The sequence below is a fragment of the Spermophilus citellus genome, assembly GCF_964194105.1.
Source record: "Spermophilus citellus genome assembly, chromosome: X".
In the NCBI taxonomy this organism is placed as follows: domain Eukaryota; kingdom Metazoa; phylum Chordata; class Mammalia; order Rodentia; family Sciuridae; genus Spermophilus; species Spermophilus citellus.
The window spans coordinates 18341669-18365623 of NC_138190.1; the positions used below are offsets into that span (position 1 = coordinate 18341669).

General features: G+C 37.3%; 1 protein-coding gene across 2 annotated transcripts in view; it reads right to left on the reverse strand.

Moving 5' to 3' along the window:
• The window catches only part of APOO (apolipoprotein O), a 55139-nt gene that overhangs the window by 10042 nt on the left and 21142 nt on the right, over positions 1-23955 (reverse strand). For both annotated transcript variants that reach the window (XM_081277995.1, XM_081277994.1), the window contains exons 3-7: positions 22908-23027; positions 19637-19691; positions 17223-17318; positions 11248-11339; positions 8514-8594 (exon numbers count right to left, since the gene is read on the reverse strand). In XM_081277995.1, the coding sequence (XP_081134121.1) occupies positions 8514-8594; positions 11248-11339; positions 17223-17318; positions 19637-19691; positions 22908-23027 (444 nt within the window). The remainder of the gene's footprint in view (positions 1-8513; positions 8595-11247; positions 11340-17222; positions 17319-19636; positions 19692-22907; positions 23028-23955) is intronic.

Consider the following 23955-nt stretch of genomic DNA (forward strand, 5'->3'; position numbering starts at 1 on the left):
CTCAGTTTTCATGCTGGGAACAGGTTTATGTATCTGTATGTGTTTTCCTGTCCTTTAAATAATTAGTTATTGTTGGCCTTTAACAGTCATTCCAGAATTATTTGAAAGTAATTTGTTGCATCGTTTAAAAGCCTAGTGACAAACTAAAGTATAACATTTACTGAGACATGGCATTGTTTTTAGCTCATTATAAAACAACTCCAAAAGAGCCATCTGTGATACTAAGGACTGACACCTACAACTAGCCTCCAACTCTGATACTCAGATCTTAGGCTAGACTATTCTGAAAAGTTTTCAGATTAGCAATGGACAATCAATAAGTATTACATCCATGCTTATTTTAAGCTCCTAGAGTAAAAGAGTGAAACCACAATACACAAGATCAATAAAACAACTTTTGATTATCATCAGAAGAAAACTGAAAAGACAAACCCCAAATTTAGGAAACCTCTGTAAATATGTAGTCAAAAATATTGATATCTAGGAAAAAATAAAGAATTCCTTATAAGTCAATAAGAAAGGGATAAACAACCCATACAAAATAATGGCCAAAAGACATAAACAGGCATTTCAAGAAGAAACTAAGAAATATGTGGAAAAATATTCAATCTCATTAGTAACCAAGAAAATGTAAATGAAAACCACAATGAGAAATATTAGGAACATTCTGACATGCCAGGTAGTGAGGAAACTATCCCTGAAAATTTGAGTCATGTTCAAAAGGACTCAGAGCCAACTACCACTACAAAATGGGACAATTTGAAGTTTAATAAAGATAAGAATTTCAAAGCATTTAAAATCATCAAATATTTCTAAATCTACAAATTCATAATGATACTTAAAAAACTAATTGGTGACCTTCTGAGGATGAGAGGAAAGTGATTCACTATTTTGAATTCAGATTATTTATAAGAGAAAAAAATCAAGTATTTATCCTATTTTCCTATATAAACTATGAATTGGGCAACTAAACAGTAGATGGAAGGAAGGGGTTCCTTATCAAAATATTACAGCTAATATGTGAAAATAAAATGATAGAGTAGAACATCAACATTTTCCAACCCCCATGATTCAATGAGTCTTGGTACTGGGTTATCAAAAAGGCAAACCAAAAACAAGACTTATGTGCCTACATAAACCTACAGCCTTGCCAAAGGATCAGAAATGAACCAGCTCAAGCAGCCTCATGATGCAGCTGCCCATTTTCAGGAAATATAGAGAGCATGTTAACTGCACCTTAAGTGTATAATCAGCAAAACCCAAACTGCTAAAAACTCTATAGGCTAAACATGCTATTTTTTAAAAATTTTATTTATTTTATTCATTTTAGTTGTTGACAAACTTTTATTTATATATGGTGCTGAGAATCGAACCCAGTGCCTCACACACTCAAGGCAAGTGCTCTACCACTGAGCCACAACCCCAGCCCCAAACATGCTATGTTTTTTTGAATTTTTGTTTTGGTTTTTTGCAGTACTAGAGTTTCAACCAGGGGCATGCTACCACTGAGCTATACCCACAGCCCTTTTTATTTTTTTTTATTTTCAGACAAAGTCTCGCTAAGTTGCTGAGGCTGGCCTTAAACTTTTGATCCTCCTGCTTCAGCCTCCCAAGTCACTAGGATTATAAGCTTGAGTCACTGCACCAGGCTACCAGATTCTTTTAATAGTTAAACTGTAAGGAAAATTTTAAAAAAGGAGGAAAACCTTTAGATGAAGACCTCAAAAGAAAAGAAGTTAATTAAAAGGCATAGAAGTAAAAACTAATGGGCAAGAATAAAGTGACAGGGATGGGTACTTAACTAAGAAAGTCCTAAACAAAGACAAAGCTATTACAATAAAAGTCAAGAGAGCAGTGATTTTTGGAGGAAAGGAAAGGTCTTCCTGGAATGAGCTACATGGAGGAATTGTGGGGGGCTGGCAAAGTTCCTTTTTTTTATTGCCTAAGACAATGGCTTACAAGGATGTCTGCCTTTTAATAATTCACTTAGTTACCCTAAATTAAAAAGCTTAGAAAAGCCCATTATTGGGGCTGAGGGAAATGTAGAAGGATATAGGCAGCCAGGACAAAATGGTGAATGAGGAAGTCAAGGGCAGGTGTAGACCAAAGAAACATGAAGAAGATCCTCCAATGAGGTCAACATCCTGGTTGGTGAAAAGTGCTCATGGACACAAGTAGGGGACGATACAATAGATATACTAAAATACACAAGTGGACATGTAGAACACCAATGAACAATAGAGAGAAGAGCATGGACAGGAGAGAAGATTTAAAAAAAAAAGAGGAATTAGAGAGACCATAAAAAGAACAATCCAAAACTTTTCTTACGGGCCCCAAGCTCTGAGGCCCCTTCTCTTCAGAGAAGTCTGTTGCTATCGCTTGCTATCTCTGTGTCCTGTTCTTTAATTCTTTGCTGAATGGAGACAACAAACCCAAGAACCCTAGACAGTAACAGGGCAACAAGGGAAATTTGAATATAAGCTATATATTAGATAATATTATATCAACAACAAAATGTTAACTTTCTTGAGTATGATAATGGTATTGTGATTATATAAGTAACTCTTCATGTTATTTGGAAGTACATGCTGAATTACACATAGGTGGAAAATACAATGATATCTACAACTAACTTTCAAATGGTTCCAAAAAAGAATACATAGTACGTGTATGAGAGCACTATGCAAATGTAACAAATGGTAATTTGTGAATCTAAATGAGCAGCATATTCATTGTACTAGTCCTGTAACTGACCTAGTTTTGAAACTTTTTCAAAATAAAAATTGGGGAATAAAGTAATACCATATGTGCACACACACACATCCACAATGAAAAACTATTTTAAAGTCACCAGACTGGCAAAAAGTGGAAACAACCATTTGGCATCATGTAGAAAAACTGAAGATGAGCACATCCTAGGAAGCAGCAATCAGAAATACTGGACTAGAAAAACTCACAGATCATAAAGTAGGCACAGAAATGCTCACAGCTGTATGTTGTAAAAACATTATGTTGAAAGTCACCCAACTAGCCATCAACATGGGGTATTTTCCCAGAAATATCCTATGTGTGTACAGTACCCTATGTAAGTTACAGTAGTGAGAAAAGAACAAACTACTGCCATATATAGTCCATAAACATAATGTTAAGGGAATGTTAAGGCAAATAAATACAGAAAGGCTCCTTTGAGATAAACCACACACACACACACACACACACACACACACACACACACACACATATATGCATGCACAAACATATATTTGGTACATTTATATTATAAAGGCAAAAGATAAGCAAGCTAAACATGGTGTTTTAGAATATATACACATGTGGTTAAACAAAAAGAAAAGTTTAAAGAAAAACAAGGAAATTAAATTACAAAATTCCAGATAGTTGTTGCCCCTGGGAAGACAGAGGGGGCCCATGGACGACTGGGAAGGCATTGGCAATTTCCTATTTTCAAAGGTAGATAGATGGTTTTCATATGTGTGGTCATTACATTATTGAATTTTAACCTGTATACATGTTATATATTCTTTAATAGAAAACAAAAAACCAAACCTTAGACCATACAATGATAGTATTTCTGGACACCCCTATCTTTGCTTCACAGTTTGAACAGAAGCCATTTTAGCTGAAGCAAATGAAATCTCTTAAATGACCAATGACTGAAACGAAAGACTGAAAGACATTCTCATCCAAACTACTGGCAGAAGACATAGGTCAAACATTTAGAATCAGTTAGAAGGGAAGTAGGGCTGAGCAGCATAATGCCAGACTTGTTTTTGGGTACTTGAGAGTCAAGTGCTCCTGAGTTCAATCCCCGGCACCAAAATAAATAAGTAAATAAATAAATAAAATAAAAAATAGAAGTAACAAATGATCCAGGAATCCCATTACTGGATATACAGCTAAAGGAAATGAAGTATGTTCAAGAGATATCTGTACTCCCATGTTTACTGCAGCAGTAGTCATAGCAGTGGAATGCCTGTCAACTGATGAATGGGTAAAGAAAATATGATACATATATACAATGAAATACTATTCAATCACAAAAAAAAAGAATGCAATCTTATCATTTGCAATAGCATGGATGGAACTAGATTATCACTGTGCCAAGTGAAATAAGCCAGGCATAGAAAGACAAATAGCACACATTCTCATTCATATGGGAATCTAAAAAAGTTGATCTCATAGAAGTTGAAATTAGATGGAGGCTAGGGAGCATAGGGGATAGGGAGAGAGAGGGAAAGGTTGGTCTACAGGTATTAAGTTACAGTTAGGAGTAATTAGTTCTGATGTGCTATTGCAAAGTAAGGCAACTATAGATAATAATAATGTACTATATATTCTTAAAAGGTAGAGTAACTATTTTGAATTATTTTTACCATAAAGAAATGATGAATGCTTGAGGAGACAGATATGTTTAAACTGATTTAAACATTATACAGCATATGCAGGTATCAAAACATCACATGGTACTCCATTAATATGTACAATTTTATGTTTTATGTAATCAGTTAAAGTATATCTAAATTAAAAATAATAAAAATAAATAGAGCCATGCTGGGCATGGTGGCTCACACCTGTAATCTCAGCAGCTAAGGAGACTTAAAAAAAAGAGAGTACTATGATCACATGGGAAATAATACAATTAAGAACTGAAACATCATTCATAATATTTAAAATTTTAGGGCCCTGTTTTAAACATAATGTCCACAAGCTTCTTTGCATATAACCCAAGGGATGTATATCTGTTATATCATTAGAGTAATAAACAATTATAAATTAGAAAATACTTCATTGAGACTATAATTAAACTTGAAAACTAACTTCCAAACAAGCCAAGAAACAAACAAAAGTCCCCCCTCATGAAGTGTCCCCTAAGTCCCTTCAAAGAGCCTTTCCACTGGCACTTTATCATGTTTTGCCTTGTATTTTGGTTGTACACTTTATCTCTTTTACTAGATTATAGATTATACACACACACACACACACACACACACACACACACACACACTTTTAAATTACTTGATATTCTATGAAGAAAATGTACTCTGCCCAGGGCCTCCAAATATTCCTGTGCCAGGGGAATTTGAATCTTTGTTCTCATTAACAAAACAAAAAAGCCATGAAATCTATGAAACCCAACAAGGCACTGGGGGCGGGGATATGTCACCAAACCCCAAAGGTACTTCCTTATCAAATAATTTCTAAAACCTACGTATATCGATTCTTAGGGCTTTCTGATATTTTTCATTTCAAACTTGTAAATGTTTAACAAGCCATTCAACATAAATTTTATTGCCTTCTACTGAGAACAAACAACTGTCAGGAAAATTATGCCTTCAGGGTAAACAAATAGGACAACATTTTAAGTTCTCATAGACTCTGAAGAGGACAAAGGTAGAAAAGACTGGAAAGAAAAAAATGCACACCAATCTTGAGCTAATTAGAAATCTTTACCACCCCACTCCCAGCAGACTTGCATAGAAATCTGAGTAGCATTAATCACCACATAATGCTGGCCTGTTTAATTTGTGTTCCAACCACAATCCTGCCAGCACTGGCTGAATTCTCCCAGCAGTCAGAGAAAGCTGCTTGCAAGATGCCCTCACTTTAGCCTTGATGTGCGTGCACAGCTGCAGGCACTACAGTGAGGCTTAGAGGCTCCTGGGGGATCCCCTCTGGCTTTGGTGTGTCATAGTCTACGGTCACACCACAGCCAGCACTAGGAATTGAGACTGATTTAGTCTCACTTTCCACATTTCTTTCTAGGGCTGTGGATAGTTTTCCTGATATTTTATTTCCTTTCCCATAAAAATATCTGGTGTGGACTTGTTAATGAATTTTTTTTTAAATAGGAAAGAAAGTATCCAAAGAAAATGTCAGAGAAATGAAAATAAAACTGTGTTTATTTTTTAAAAGGGATTGCCAGAGTACACTTGATACTAATATAGAACTTCCTACTCGAGAGCTAGCTTAAAAAAGGCTCAAGAAGGCCTCATTCCTTTAGAAACCACCAATGTAAAAATTAATCTTGGGATTTCATTTGGCTGAGTGTGTGTCCAAGTGACTCAGGAGGCTGAGGCAGAAGGATCACAAGTTCAAAGCCAGCCTCAGCAACTCAATGAGGCCCCAAGCAACGGCAAGATCCAGTTTCAAAATAAAAGGTCTGGAGATGTAGCTCAGTAGCTGAGCACCCCTGGGTTCAATCTGATACCAAAACAAACATAAATTAAAATAAAAATAAAAGGGAATAGGGATGTAGCTGAGTGGTTAAGTACACCTGGGTTCAACCCACAGTTCAAAAAAAGGGGGGGGGGTGGGAGAGACTCATTCTTTTACAAACTACCAGTGTAAAAATTAATCTTAATTAATCTTAAGACTTCACTGGGCTGGGTATGGTGATGTACACCTGTAATCCCAATGACTCTGGAGGCTGAAGCAGGAGGATGGCAAGTTTGAGGTCAGCTTCAGCAATTTAGCAAGGCCCTAGGCAACTTAGTGAAACCCTGTCTCAAAATAAAAAGGGCTGAGGATATTGGCTCTGTGGTTAAGTGCCTCTGGATTCAATCCCTGCTACCAAAAAAAAAAAAAAAAAAAAAAAAAAAAAAAAAAGTTCACTGGAAGATGATTTACGTATACAATGAATGCTGTAATTTACTTTTATTTGTATATGTGTATGTGTATGTGAACCCAGGAGTGTTCTGCCTCTGAGTTATATCTCCAGTCCTTTTTTTATTATTATTTTATTTTGAGAACGGGTCTCAATAAATTGCCCAGGCTGGCCTTGAACTTGTGATCCTCCTGCCTTAGCCTCTCAAGTAGCTAGGATTATAGGTGTATGCCACTGAGCTTAGTCTATAATTTGCTCTGTAATGTTACTTTGCACGTTCTAGCTCAAAATTCTGAACTTTGAGACAGCTGTGCTAGGGATTCAATCTTTGCACATGTTAAACATGTGCTTTTATCACTGATCTACATCCCCATGCCACTTATATAACATATATACTTTTTTTGTTTTCTTTCTTCAGTGCTGGGGATCAAACTCAGGGCCTCGTGGTAGGCAAGTACTCTACTACTGAACTACACTCCTAGTCCCATATATTTTTAAGAGTATTTTCATTTCAAATCATTGGAATCTAAATGAATTTTCTTTAATCTAAGATGCAGAAGATATGTTAATAAAAGAACCCTAATTCTGGGCTGGGGAGGTGGCTAAATAGTAGAGCACTTGCCTAGCACATGTCAAGCACTGAGCATCACATAAAAATAAAAGTATTGTGTTCATCTACAACCAAAAACTATTTTTAAAAAAGAACCCTAATTCTGCTAGGTATGGTGGTGCAGGCCTATAATCCCAGTTACTTGGGAGGCTGAGGCAGGAAAACTGTAAATTTGAGGCTGCCATGGGCAATTTAGCAAGACTCTGTTATCAAAACAAATATTTAAAAAGAGATGGTGAGGTAGCTTAGTGGTAGAGCACTTCCCTAGCCAACATTAAGCCCTGGGTTCCATCCCCAGTACTGCCAAAAAAAAAAAAAAAAGAAAGAAAGAAAAAAGAAAAGAAAGAACCCTAATTCTCCCTTAGCTGGCTAGCTGTGCCTCTGAATGCTTAGAGGAAACATGATACCTTGTTGTGTACTCATTCTTCTTTAACAGGAGAAAGGGAGAACATACTAGCAAACACAGGCCACATTCTAGCTATGTAACTGCTAGGAGAGATAAGAGGTAACATATCCTTATGATTATACAACCCTTCCTTCTGCTGTTCATCTACCAGATGGCACAAAGAATGTGGCCTGTAGCTGGTGGCTAGTCCCTAACACACCATGGCTCACACCCTTAGCTGGGTGATGAAAAGACACAGTACGGACAAAGGAAAGAACAGAGTTTATGATAAGTTTAAAAAAAAAGGCGGGGATTTCAATTATGTCTTTTTGGGGAGCACAGTGTATTCCCTTTGAATTCATTTTTTTTTCAAATTATTTTTTCTTTCTTTTTTTTCTTCAGTACTATGGATTGAAACTAGGGCCTCACACATGCTAGGCAAGATTCTATTACTTGGCTAAATCCCTAGCTTTTTAAGATTTTATTTTAAGACAGGGTCTCATTAAATTACCCAAGCAGGCCTCAAACTCAAGATCCTTCTGCCTCAGCCTCCTGAAATTAAAGGTGTGTATCACAATGCAGCTCTGAATCCAATTTTGATAAGACTTTAGGATAAGGTGCTACACTTTGAGCAACAATAAATAGATTAGAGTGGAAATTAGGGTCTAAGGCTGCAGTGGAATGCATTTTATGGTCACCATTGATTTGGTCCTGCTGATAATAACTAAGTGCTCAGAAATTGTATTGCTTCTCCACTAAAAAGTCCGAGCTGGAGATGCAACTAAAAACAAACAGAAAAAGCAAGTAAAACAACAGGGTTATCAAGTATTTTACAAAACCATAGAGAAACCACATATTTAAACCAAAAGAAAGATAATAAAAATGATGTTTCTCACCTTCTGAAAGTTCTCCTTCCACAAATCTTCTATGACTATGTATCCTCGTAAACCCCAGTCATAGAACTTCTCTCCAGTGACCTTGAAATGAAATGGAAAAGATCTGTTGCTATTCCATACATAACTGGCAAGGAAGAGAATTCCCTGTTTTCAGGAAGAACTGCATTTAAGCACATGACCACTACAGGAAATCTTAGGACATACACATTAAAACTGAGTAACATAAGCAAGTAAAGAGTAAGAATGAAAAAATAAAAACAAAGAAATAAGAGGAAAAAATTAAAACAAAAAGGTAAGAATGATAGCATAGGAAGAAAAGTAGTCTGGGGCTGGGGTTGTGGCTCAGTTTTAGAGGCCTTGCCTGGCATGTATTGAGGCCCTGGGTTTGATCCTCAGCACCACATAAAAATAAATAAATAAAACAAAGTTATTGTATCCATCTACAACTAAAAATAAAAATAAAAAATAAAAATAGTCTGATTGTATAAGTTATCTTTTAAAATAATTTGCTGTAAATTGCAGGTATATATATTTTTGTGGTACTAGGAATGGAACTCAGGGCCTCATGCATGTGAGGTAAATACATTACCACTGAGTCACATCCCAGCCCACAAAATGAATATATCCTAAACTTTTGAAACTTCAGAGAAAAAAATAAGAGACCACTGTTAATATTGAAAATTTCTGAAAATCGCATGCAAAAAGGTGTCTATGTATCCCATCTAGCACCCTGCCTAGTACATTACAACCAAACAAGTCACCAAACATATTTGCAACACAAAGTTGATCACTGTAACCATTTTTATGTGTACAATTCAGTGACAGTAAGTTTATGTGCAATGTTGTACAACCACAACCAATCTCCATTTCCAGAATATTTTCATCATTCCAACAGATCCATAATTTTTTTTTTTAGAGAATTTTAATATTTCTTTATTTATTTTTTTTAGTTCTCGGCGGACACAACATCTTTGTTGGTATGTGGTGCTGAGGATCGAACCCGGGTCGCACGTATGCCAGGCGAGCGCGCTACCGCTTGAGCCACATCCCCAGCCCCAGATCCATAATTTTTAAAAAATTTTTTATTAGGTGTTGATGGACCTTTATTTTATTTATTTTTAAGTGGTGCTGAGGATCAAACCCAGTGCCTCACACATGCTAGGCAAGCGCTCTACCACTGAGCCACAACCCCAGCCCCATAAAGTTTTATATCTAGTGAAAATAAAGTTAATATAAAAAAATTTAAAGAATATTGTGACTTATTTTTACTTATTTATTTGTGGTGCTGATGATTGAGCCCAGAGCCTTGTGCATGTGAGGCAAGCACTCTACCAATTGAGGTATATTCCCAACCCAAATTAATTGTTTTGTTCAGGTTCATTTTAGGTACAAAAAAAAAAGACAAAACTACTTCCCACTGACTTTAAAAATAATAAGAATCAACTCAGATTTACATCCTACTATCTTGGTAGGATGTAAAAGATGTTTTGCAACATGCTGTGACACATTAAGACAAAAAAAAGACCTCCACTCTGGGGGCAGCTATATCTACTTCTCAATCAGCAGCCCAGCCTCTTTCCCCAACCCAGCCATTTACTATTTAAATCATAATAGACTGAGATGATGTTTAATCATTCTTTTAAATCTAAGGCAATCAGAAGTCACTCCCTGTTCCTGAGCTGGGACTGGAGCAGGGACAAGAACATTACCTACTGCCTCCAGGACCTTATAAACAATATCAAACCTATGCCCGGAAGATCTTACTGGCCCTTCCAAAGCCATCAATTTCTCACAGCTGGGGGCTACTGGAATCCCACCTACAACTACAGTCCCATCCAGGAATTTGTCATGCAGAATCCAGGGAGTTCATTATCAACCTATCTAGCTCAGAGCCTAATACTGGTGACTGCACTCTTGTCCTCTTCTGGGACTTAGTCTCCTTGTGATATGGCAGTTCTGGCAACTGGGTCCCTATCTCCATAATCTGTTCAGGACCTAAAAACCTACAGCCTGCTTTACTCTTACCAGTTTTCCTAGGGACTCCTATGTTTAGAATTCCATTCTCCGAACAATACCTCCTAAGCCTGGCCTTTATCCTCAGAGTGTCTGATTCAGTTCATCTGTGTTGGGGCCTGAGAATCTCCATCTCTAACAAATTCCCAGGGGATGCTAATGCTGCTGGTCCAGGAACCACCCTTGGAGAATGGTTTAGTTTACCCATGTTGTCTACCACTGTGATCTACCTCCTTCCAGGATACAATCAAGCTGAGGTGTGAAGGGCAAGAAAGGAGCAACAGCAGAAGGGACCACATGCCCTCAAGTCCCCAGTGAGAAAATTGAGGCTGGCACTAGGGAGATATGGAGGCCAAAGCACAGCCTGTGCCTGTAAGTCTATTGAAGAGAGGTTATGACCAGATACATCTGAACCGAGTGACCCATAATTATCAATTTAGAATGGGTCTTTAGACTTCTGTGTAAGTATACAGAAATATTGCCTTACATTTTCTTGGCTTAATGTTTAAATTAGCATGCATCATTTGAATACTGGCATCATAGATAGAGAGCCAGTGCTGAGGCACGCAATGGAGAAAAACATTTCAATTTGTTGTAGTTCATCTATACGTGCAGCCAAATTTTAATCTGGTGTTTTTGTAACCACAAAATAAAATTAAGCAGCAAATCCATATATCACACACAAGAATGAAGGAATCCTAACTTACTGGGTCTATCTCACCTGAGCAAATGCAATGGCTTGTTGTGGGTAATAGATAGAGGCAGCTAATCCCATGAAAGCAGGTGGATACACAAGCTTCTTTATTTTTGAACCTAATAAACAAAAGGTTGTACACACCATCAGATGATTCATTATCTGTCTCACCATTACAATTTACCTTATACATTTAATACTGAACAAGACTGCTTTGACCTTAAATTCAGAGAATGCATTTAGTAACAGTACTTACATGCCTTTCCCACAGCTTTATTAGAATTCACAAAATTGACCCATTTAAAGTTCAAAATTTAATGGCTTTTAGTATGTTCACAGAGTTGCATAATCATCATCAAAAACAATTTTATTATCCTCAAAAGAAACTCATACCTTTGGGCTGGGGGTGTAGCTCAGTGGTACAGCATGTGCTAGGCATGTGGGAGACCCTGGGTTCCAGAAAGAAGGGAAGGAAGGAGAAAGAAAAGGAGGGAGGGAGAAATGGAAGGCAAAGAAAGAAGGAGAAAAGGAAGAGGAGAGAGGGAGAAAAAGGGAAGGTAGAAGGTAAGGGTGAGGGGTGGGGGAGAGAGAAAGAAAGAGAAAGAGAAACCCACCAATATCCATTGGCAGCCACTTCCCAATTCCCCTCCACCCCCCCACCCCCCCCCACCCCCGCCAGCCCTAGGCCACCAATAATCTACTTTCTATATCTATGGATTTGCCTACTCTGAATATTTCATATAAATGGAATCATATGTTCCTTTGTTATTGGCTTCTACCACTCAGCAAATGTTTTCAAGAGAACCACCATTTCTAAGGAAGCAGAAAAACATTATTTTGAAATCAAACAAACAAATCAGAATTCTGGTTTCCAAGGTTTATGTTTTTCTAACAGCAAACTGGCTTCCTATTTAAATAATAAACACAATTGTTCCCTTCCTCTTCTTCCTGAGACTTCATTAAAATAACAGTAAAAGAATAAAACACAAATTTAAAAATCCATCATGAAGAAAAATGTGTGGAGAGGCCACTGGCAGATAAGAAGAATCAAGTGGGGGTGTAGATCAATGGTACAGCACTTGCCTATCACAGGCAAAGGCCCAGGTTCCATCCCCAGCACTGCAAAAGAAAAAAGTGTTAACCAATTTTCAGAAACTGAAGAGTGAAGAGAAGTAGCCTTAAAGTCTTGAAGAAGGGTTATAGCTAAAGAGGGAGCAGACCTGTCCCAGGCAGAGATGGCATGTACTATGGAGAGTGGAAGTGACACCCAGGAATCAAGACAGGGGACAAGTGCAAGTCTTATACATGGACAAATTGACCCCTTCCTTTCCCTATGCGATCCCAATGCAAAACTGCCCATGGCCAGGAATTCAAGCCAGGCCAAATTTTTAAAGCGGGGCAGGATATTACTAAAGAAATGCCAGGGGTTTTCTACTAACAACCAAGATAGTTGTGTGTGTGTGTGCACACGGTTAGTGCTTGAGAGTAAAGCCCTTCTAAAACTGATCCTGAGTCCAGTCCAGCTCACCCTGAGGCAGAAGTGTCTGTCAGCAAGCCCCATTTAACACAAAAGCATGCTTACTAGCATTTCAATTGCCCCATTCTGAAACCTGACCTGACAACCAAGGATCACCAATTGTTGGAGGAAAGCCTAGAACCTAAGACAAGCAATGAAAAAAACCCCATGGGAACAGAACTTCAAAACAAAACTAGACCTGTTATTAAGTATCATCAAATAAATTCAAGAAGCAACTACATTAAAAGAAAAAAGAACTCTATGAAAAAAAGGAACATTCAGGGAATAAGAAAGAGTTCAAGGAAAGGAACAGAGTAAAAAAAAATCTAAAAGGAATGAAACAAAACAATCAAGAAAATATTAAGATATATAGGGTCATTTTTAAACAACTCAACTGCTAATTAATAGAAGTGCAACAAATTTTCAAAGATGTGCCATATAGATATCATCCTTTAGCTGAAGGCTGGGAGCCACCCAATGTCCAATCAAGGGAAGAAAACATCTATATAGTCACAGCACCATAGAAATTCAGAAAACAAAAGATTTTAAAAGATCCTTAAAAGTTCGAGGAGGGAAAACAAAGAATGACTTCAGAAGGAACAGGTCTGGCTACTGACTCTCCCATCTATATGCCAGATGCTACAAGACCCAGTTTTCAAAGTTTTAGTGGAAAACAAATGATATCACTATCTAAACTATCACTTGGTATAAGGGCAGACATGCAAGGTCTTGGAAAGTTTGTCTCCCATATATTTTTAAAGAGACTCTTTTTTAAAAGAAATTTAAGCATATGGTTGAACAACATGGCAAAATAAACCAAGGAGAAGATAAACCAGAAGATAAGAACAGGGGGCTCAAGCCCAAGAGAGCATAAAGGAAGTCCTAAAACAACAGCTGTGTTGAAGTCTGAGGTCAGGCTGCAGAGGATGAAGAGCTATGGAGAAAAGAGGAATTGATAAACAACAGGATGCTGAATTTGGAGAAACCTGAGAATGAGGTAAAAACAAAAAGTGGCAGAGGGTGAAAAAGGAGAATGCAGGTGGACTTAACATTAGAAACAGTCACTGAGGGCTGTGGTTGTAGGTCAGTAGCAGAGCGCTTGACTAGCATGTGTGAAGCACTGTATTCAATCCTCAGCACCACATAAAAATGAACAAAATAAATGTATTTTGTCCATCTACAACTGTGTGTGTGTGTGTGTGTGTGTGTGTATGTGTATGAAAAAATTAAAAAAAGAAGTAGTCTCCACTGAGAGGCATGGTGTTTTTGATGGATACACGTTAGGGCAATGTGTATTAATAATGTACAACTCTACCAATGCAAGTGCTGCTTATTAATTTTATACTTTATTTTTCTTAAAAAATTTTTTTGTGGGGCTGAGTTTTCAACCCAGGGTCTCAGGCATGCTAGGCAAGCACTCTACCACTGAGCTACACTCCAAGCCCCTGGTTTTAAACTTTAAACAGATAAATATTCAAAGATAAAACTGGGGCTATTGAGAATATGAGTATTATCAGCTAGACTATTAATAAATTAATGTTTTGGGGCTGGGGTTGTGGTTCAGTGGTAGAGCGCTTGCCTCACACGTGTGAGGCACTAGGTTCGATCCTCAACACCACATATAAATAAATAAATAAACAAAATAAAAGTATTGTGTTCATCTACAACTAAAAAAAATATATTAAAAAATAATGTTTCTCTCCAAGTCCTATTGCCTGGGTTAAAAGGATATAATTATCCTGGAATAGAAAAATCTGTTATTCCTCAGGTCTTCCCTGTCCACTTGAAGCTTTATGCCCAAGCAGGTGGGGACCAGCTGAAGAGACCAGCAAAACTAACAACACTCATTTTTCACTTCTCTAGGGAAAGCTGATAAGCAGCAGCTCTTGGGTTTTTGGGCCCTGCTGCTCTACACAATGAGCTGGAAGGTCCACACACACCTTAGGAAGGAGGTATGACTGCGTGCCCGCATGCCCACCTCCATGCTCACCCCTCCCAAAAAGCCAGTGGTGTAGGCAGTGAGTATCAGCGTTGTGAGAGGACAATCACTCACTGGCTGTCAGTGAGGGCAAGAGCCACCAGAAGGCACAGCTCCCACTCTGGGAGCACTGTGTCACCATTATAGTCGCAGGCCTCCTCATTAACTTAGGCAGATTACTTAGCAGGTGTGCTCAAGAAACCCTAACAGGAGGGACTTCTGAGCCCATCCTGCTGCTGCATAGAGGATTATCTCCCTGGAGGGGCCTGAAAACCACACTTGTCTCCCATAAATGAGTCTACCATCCCATTTATCTTGCTCAGTGAATCCCTCTGATGCTTTTCACCTCAGGCCCTTCTAAATGGCCATGAAAAAAAATTTACTATCACCTGTGAGTGCATGAATGTGTGCACACACACATGCATGTGCCTATGTGGACATTTTTTTAAAAAAAGAATTAAAGTTTCAAATTATTTTAATGCTACCAGGCCCTCCCAGGAAGGGATAAAGAAAGCTAGGAACAAATAAGCAAACAAACACAAAGGGATAGGACCCGTGGTAGCAGGTACACTCTGCCCAGGAGAGTGCAGTCTCCAACCCTCCTCAGGATGGTCACCCTAGAGGATGTCGACAAACACCTAATAGGACAGGAAGTTACCCATAGCACTGAAAGCTTTCTTTGGGCTTGAAAGACTCCCCCACGTGCTCAAACAACAGAGAGGGAGGTAGAAGCTTATCTCACTGGATTCCACATTCCAGTCATAGCCACAATTCCAATACCCCTGGCCTTGGGATGTTTATAAATCCCAAGCACTATTTAAATGACAATGGAATCCTTTTCTGAACAGCTTTGCAGGAAATAAGGGGAAAGATGTATGAAAAATAGTGTTGCTTTGCAAATTGATTACTAAAAAAAAGAAATGGAAATTTAATTCTCATTGCTTAGTACAAGATGAGAGATAGGCAAGGAGACCAAGACACAGTTCATTCAGCAGGTGAATTGGGAGTAGCACTAGGGCTGCATTTGCGCTCCAGATTCTAAAATAACACTTAATGCATCAAGAAGAAAGAGTTCTAAAACTGGTGAAATAGGTATCAAACTATGGTTCTGTTTTAGGGGGGTCAGGTTACAGGGTTCTTTATAGGAATTTCTCTTTAAGAATTTAGGTTTGAAGCTCAGTTGTAGAGCGCTTGCCTTGCACGTGCAAGGCACTGGGTTCGATCCTCAGTACCACATAAATGTAAAATAAAGATATTGCGTCCACCTAAAACTAATAAATAAATATTTATTTTTTTTAAAAAGAATTCCTGTAACTGGAGCTGGGGTTGTGGTTCAGTGGTAGAGTGCTTGCCTAGTATGTGTGAGGCACTGGGTTCAATTCTCAGTACCACATATAAATAAATAAAGGTCCATTGACAACTAAAAAAATATTTAAAAAGAAAAAGAATTCTTTAACTGAATTTTATACCATAAGCATTCATTTTAGAGTCAGCAAAACTTCAAGAAGTTCACAAAAACTTAAACTCATCATAGTAAAGTCTTTTATCATCCTTTATTTTTTATAAATGTTCTGTAATCTAACAGTGAGTGTAGTGTTATTTTGGGGTTGGTGGTGCTGGGGATTCACCCAGGGCCTCATATATGCTAGGCAAGTGCTATATCACTGAGCAATACCTTCAGTACCTACGTAATATATTTAAGTTGACATTTGTTAGCTTTTTTTTTTTTGACATGGGGTCCTGCTAAGTTGCCAGTGCTGGCCTTCAACTTCTGATCCTCCTGCCTCAGCCTCCGGAGTAGCTGGGATTACAGGCCATTAAACCCAGCTTTAATTTTAATCATTTTAAAAATTTTTACATCATTATTGACTGAAGCCATGACACATCAAAAAGTTAATAAGTTCTCTATTAAGTTAGTGCTCTATTTACTGTGATTAATAGCCTGACCATAACAGTGAAACATTTAGAAACTGTTTATTTCTCAGGTATGAAAGACTGAACAAAAATTCACTCTAGCCAGGCATGGTGGCGCACGCCTATAATCCTAGAAACTCCAGGGACTGAGGCAGAAGGATCCCGACATCAAAGCCAGCCTCAGCAAAAAGCGAGGCACTGAACAGCTCAGTGAGACCCTGTCTCTAAATAAAATATAAAATAGGGCTGGGGATGTAGCTCAGTGGTCGAGTACCCCTGAGTTCAATCCCCAATGCCAAAATAATAATAATAATAATAATTCACTCTGTACCTAAGAGCAGTAAAGTGTTGAACACTAAATTTACTTATAAGAAAAAACTAATTTCTTTTCTACAAAGAGTACAAAATTTCTATATTTGCTTAAACAGAATGGAGTAAACGACTATATTAATTACATATTAAGAAGTCAATGTTCAGGAACCAACTCATTATTCTGAAAACTGTTCATTGAAAGTAAAGAACCAAACATTTCCTATCTTTCCCACAAGAACTGACTGTTCAAAAAAAAAAAAAACCCCACAAAATTGCACCCACCTCTAGTGAAAAGGAGTCCAACAAGGCCAGCAAAACCAATAACACCAAGTCTCGGAAAAAATCCAGGAGGTGCATTTTGGAGATATTCATAGCTATCTATAATAAAATCAGATTGGAAAAAAAATCATAAATTACTCATTAAAAACCAAAGTCTTACATACAAGTAGTACATACAGTATCAAATGCTTTTCAAACCACATATTATTTGTATGCTGCTAATAAACTTTTTATATTCTTTCAGGAACCAAATATATAAGCCTAGGAAAAATAAGTATCCTTTGCCATCTGAACTCATTATTTGAACTCAAGAACAATAAATTTGGATAATAAAGGAAACTTGTGGGAAATAGCCAGCTGTTGGTGGTGACAGAATAAATAAAAATAAACATAACGCATAAGCCTATTCACCATGCCTTGTGACTCCATTCACATAATGCATCCTCTCCTCTCCCCTTCAATGAGCCAATCTCACCCAGATAAGACCTAGCTTGGGCCCTATCGCCTCAGAAAAGTGTTTTCTAAGTTCATGAGCCCAGACCTTTTGTCTTCATTGGGAATCACATATTTATTCTCTATACCATCACTTGGTACCTAACTCTATAGCACACTGCACTTAACTATTCAGATGTGTGTTTCCTGTCTCCCATCTGAATAGTTAAGTGCAGTGTGCTATAGAGTTGGAGAATATAAGCTCCTAAATGGTGGATTTGTGATACTTGTTACATGTTATCTTCCCTCAGTGTTAACAGCGGATAGTCATTCCACAGACATTTATTAAGAACACTGACAGGAGTTGAGAAATACTGGATGAATTAACAAATGAATTCCAGCTAGGTCATGACTTACAAAGCCCTCCTGTATCTCTCACAGCCTCATCTTCAGCACTCTCTATCTCCTTATAGTCCCACCTCCAAGTCTTGATCACACTGTGTCTGCAACACCCACGTGTTGGTGTGGCTAACACTGGTCCTTGAAGATTCATCTTAAAAATCCTTCCCCTCACTGCTCCCAACTCCCCGATCACTATTCAACTAGTCTCCTTCCTCTGTACCTTCAATAGTGGTCTGTAATTATTTCTGTATTTGCATTAGTATTGAATAATTTATTATATGTATCTTACTGGTTGTGACCACTTTCTTAATCAACTTTGATCTTCAATGACTGGCATGATGTGACTTGACAAACATATGCTGAACTGAACCAATAAGCTAGAATAATGAGTAAATCTCTCCCCCAGAAAACACCAGATACTTAAAATTTTCCTTTCATGATTCTTTGGGAGATGTGATAATCATTTTAAACACTATTACAGGGCTTGTGTTATACATTTGCATTAACTTCTACCTGGTTAAAATTTTTACTTATTTTGTCTTCAATCTAGTCTTGACTTTCTATCCTCTCAACTTGGTCTTCTGAGGCAATTTTCTACTTCCCTTTATTTTTGCCTACCAGCATAGTGTTGTTTAATTCTAGACATACACATAAGAACAGTTGACAGGAGGAGACCCAGATGGCTTTTCATGAGCTGAGCAGAAGTAGGTAAATTACAAAGAAATAGGGAAAATGATGTTTTAAGATTGCACTTGAAGCCAGAGCCCAGCTTCTGGTAACATGCCTTCATTGTAGCTTCTGGAAAATGGTCTGAGAGCTTTGGCAGATAATAACTCATAATGGAATGTTTCTGCTTTAGAGTTTTTGCAGTAACTGAGTCCAGGAAAAGAAAAAACAAAACAAATACTACAAATAATGAATGAAAAGGCTTCTTCAGTCCCATGGTTTTTTTTTTTGTTCCATCATGAAAACACATCCTTTTAAAAACAAGATTTTGATTCACCAAGATGCACAATGAGGGAAATGAAATATGATCAGTCTCTGTTTTACCAGTTCCTGACATTAGTCAGAATGTAGACTGTGAGCTCAGTTTATGAGTACAGGTAGGTGATAAGTGGCCTATATATGAGAAACAATCAAGGACAATGAAAAAAATGTAGGAACACTACTAATTATGCAATAAGACCTTTCCAAGGCACAGCAGCTCAGTTCCTTCCTGCCTCTAAACTTCTATAGCATGTAATAATAGCAATGTAAGTTAACTACTTTGATTCTAGCAATCTACTGATGAGTTAGTGTGCTGTACTACATTGTACCTAGAAATCCATTTTGTTAAAAACACAGTGTATCTGCACTTGCTAACCCTATAATCTTAATAATGTTGAAGAAACTTAGGGGATATGAGCCCCCTGAAATCTGGATGAAAAGAATAGATTTTCTTTCTAGAAAAATTCACACAGTTCTAAAATTCTGCGTAAGATTTAAACAAATCCATATATCTCTAGATTCCATTCATAGAACTCCAGTTAAACAGTTCAATATTATTGAAGTAACTGATTATGCCTAATAACAAAATGACTTACCTAGCCCCCACTGAACCAAACTTTGCATCTTGGGCTTAGTTTTGGAGTATGTTTCCTAAAAAAGTAAAAAGGAACAGAATGAGTAGAATTTGCTGATTATAAAGTAACAAAATATATATACTTTACTGAACATTTTTATTTTTGATGCTGGGAACTGAATCCAAGGCCCTGGGAGAGCCAAGAACATGCTCTACCACTGAGCTACACTCCTAGCTATTAACAGATTTTGTATAAAGAGATACTTTCTGGGTTCTTTTTTTTTTTTTCTTTTGTAATTTTCCCTTCACTGCAAACTGCTTAGCAGAATGGTTTCCTATTGCCACAGGGGCAAAGATTCCAACTACAGTGCTTTTAACAACCCAGCCTTCTTACTCTTCTCCTAAAATGGAAAAAAAAATAGACTAAAGATCAACCCCCTTGATAATTTAGAGGCAATCCTTTTCCTATGAAATTAAATTTGTGTTTCATATTGTCTATTTCCTGATTTTGCTATTATTTTATAGCTTATATCTGGAAAGTACCCATTTGAAGCAGAAAATGACCAGCTTTAATGAGACAAAGGATCAAATGACTCAGTTTGGAGAGATATCCCAAGAGGCTGAGGTGGGAGGATCCTTAAGTCCAGAAGTTTGAGAGGAGCCTGGGCAATATTGAGATTCCATCTCAAAAAAGTTAGAAAAGAAAAAAGAAAAGCTTTGTATATGAACATCAGATGATCCTAAAGGAAATCAGGGACTAGCTAGACGATACCCACCTTTAAGACCTCTACAGCAAAGATGGAAAAGGAGATATTAGGGTATTAGAAGGATCAGAACTGCCATTTAGAAAAGGATTTGTTTTAGATAATTCAGTTCAAGCCAGAAAAAAGTTACTCTCATTATTAAATGGCCTTAAGTAACAAATGCTGAATTTGGGGGAAGACACAAAGAAATGAATATTTCTTCAGTAAAATCCATTATAGGTTTCTTTTCCACCCATTAAAGAGAAATAAAACCTACAGGTTGAAATACAGTGTGACAATCCACTTCTTTTGCTAGCTTAATATTTTACTATTGGGGCTGGGTTGTAGCTCAGTGGTAGAGTGCTTGCCTAGCATGCGTGAGGCACTGGGTTCGATCCCCAGCACCACATTAAAAAAAAATTTAAAAACAAATAAAATAAAGGTAAAAAATATTTTACTATTAAAACAAATTAGATTTTCAAGGAAGGACTAGAAATTGGTGGTCTGAAAAAGAAACCAGGAATTAGAAATATTTCCATTCATGAAAACTTCATTCCACCCAGGAAAATAAAACCATTACAATTAGAAGAAAATCATTTAGAAGTAGTGCAAACAGATATGCTGATAACTACTTTATCATCCAGAGAGGTGTTTTACTGCACTGAATATCATGCATAAAAGGAAAAGGAAAAGACAAAAACAACGTTAGGTTGTTGAAAGGTAAAAAGATAAAATACTTTCATTAAAAAAAATACATTGGGGCTGGGGATGTGGCTCAAGCGGTAGCGCGCTTGCCTGGCATGCGTGTGGCCCGGGTTCGATCCTCAGCACCACATACCAACAAAGATGTTGTGTCCCCCGGAAACTAAAAAATAAATATTAAAAAAAAATACATTGGGCTGGGGGTGTAGTTCAGTGGTAAATCATGTACTTAGCATGCACAAGGCCCTAGGTTCAATCCCCAGCACCAAAAACAAAACAAAATCAGACATACCAGAAATAACAGTAGTCAAGCTTACATGACACAAAAATATTTACACAAATTTATTGACCTTATTTTTTCTCTTTCTTTTTTTTTTGTTTGTTTGATTTTATGGTGCTAGGGATTGAATCCAGGTCCTTTTACACACAAAACATGCTCTCTATCATTGAGCTACACCTCAGCCCCTTGCTGACTTTATCTAAACTATTTACAGACAAATTAAAAACCTAGAACAAGATAACAAAGTCTAAGCACTTTATAACACAATACGTATAAAGTCTTTAGGTATTTCATAACTCACTTAAGTATAAAGGCCCAAATTATATTATTGATAGAGGTCATGGGCAGTACTTTTTTATCTCACTTGGTAAACAAAAACTTAGCAGTGGCACATGAAACTTTCAAATTTTAAGACAAGCCCTGGATAAAAATTGAACTTGTAAATCTCAAGCAAAGTAAATCTGACATTTCATACACACCAACATATTAGTTTTTATTCATTGGTCCTCAATTTTCAAAATAAAGATGAAATATGGCAAACATGTATCAATACCTACAAATTCTGTAAGTTGCAAACTTTGGTTTCAGGTGTTAAAAAAACACAGAAATACTTTCACTCCCATCATGACAAATGTCTGACCTAAAACATAAGTTAGAGACAGAAACCGACCTGTACCTGTAGTTCATTAGGACAAATAATTCAAATATGTACTTCTACCCTATTTTGGCATCTACCTTTCTGTTATAGCATTTTAAATGCACTAAAACCATTTGTTTAAAGTGACACAGGTGTTGTATACCTTATGTAAAATGCTTAGGACTAGAAGTATTTTATATTTTAGAAGTTTTCTTTTATTTTGGAATACTTGCATAAACTATACCAGTTGAATATCTCTACTCTGAAAATCCAATATCCAAAATGCCCCGCGATTAGAGATGCTCAGTTTATAGAATCTCTAGGAAAGAAGAATGTCCCAGTTTTAGTATGTTTACATTATATCCGTTTACTTTCATTATAGTCCCATATGCTCTCTAGTAAACATAATGTTTTCATAACCATAACCAACAAGACAATTACCAGCCCTCTTCTCTTGTCAAGGTACAAACCCCACCTAGGGAGAGGAAAATTTTCTCTGCAGCTACAGCAACTGGTGCCACAAGGAATCCAGGGCACTGTTGCACCTGCTCTCCCTGTGGCACTGATGAACATTTGTAAGCAGAGAACTCTTAACTTTGACCTTTTTATTATGCCTTTTTCTAAAATCATGTATCCAACATGGACTTTTTTTTCTTACCTTTTTGTTATTGTTGTTGTTTTGGTACCAGGGGACTGAACCCAGTGATACTTTATCACAGAACTATGTCCCAGCCCTTTTTATTTTTTATTTTGAGACTGGGAATTGCTAAATTGCTTAAGGCCTTGCTAAATTGCTGGGGCTGGCCTCAAACCTGCAATCCTCCCAAGGAGCTGGGATTACAGGTGCACTCCTGAGTCACCAGGATTACAGGTATATGCTACCATTCTGGCTCTATATAGACTTTTCATTATTGACTCTAAACAGCTGTACCTGACACCAACTTGTATACGGCTCAAAATGATGTCGGAGCTGTGAGATGCTTTCTTCAAGTTGAGTCCTTGGCTCCTCCACATATTTACATTGACCCTCGGGAGCTGAGTAGAGTGAAAGCTGCACACATTAAAACAAAAATAAAAAAGCATACACAGTAATGAGATCATGTAATAAATTATCAAATTTTTAGATACAATATTTCTAATAATTTATAAATTACAATGACTCTAAGGGTTACACACAACCTAAAACTTTACTTCAGATGATCTTTGCACGTTATTTCCTTAATCATAAGGATAAGGACAAGGGGCTTGGGTTGTAGCTCAGTGGTAGAACACTTGCTTAGTATGTGTGAGGCACTGAGTTTGATCCTCAGCACTACATAAAAATAAATAAATAAAATAAAGGTATTATGTCCATCTACAACTAAAAAAAATAAGGATAAGGATAAGAGGGCAGAGCTACATGGTATCATATCCCTCCTCATCCACTGATGGAAAACAAAGCACCTTTCTTTCATCCATTTACACTGGTATCTGGTATTTCACCCCAGGTTTAGTTTAGAAAAAGGAGTCTATCGCTCTAAAGAGTAGGTTGAGGGGTTGGGGTATAGCTCAGCGGTAGAGTGCTTACCACATACGTGTGAGGCACTGCATTCGATTTCCAGCACCACATATAAATAAGCAAATAAAATAAAGGTCTATCAATGACTAAAAAAATATTTAAAAATAAAGAAGTAAAGATATTGTGTCTATCTACAACTAAAAAATAAATTATAAAGAAAGAATGGGTTGAGGAGGGGGTTTAAAAATGCTTGAGAGTAACTGAAGAATAACTGAATACATAGTTCAAATGATCAGTCTGGTGCTAATCAAAGGAGAGCAGGTTTGTTCCCCACCCAGAGAAGAATTTTCTTAGACACTACTGGCTGCCCTCTTCACTCTCAACAATGCTATTGTCCCAAAGCCTGAGAAAAGAGTAAAGGGCAAAAGATAAGCTAATTAGCTTTATATAAACACCTTTCAAGTAACCCTACAAGGGACTA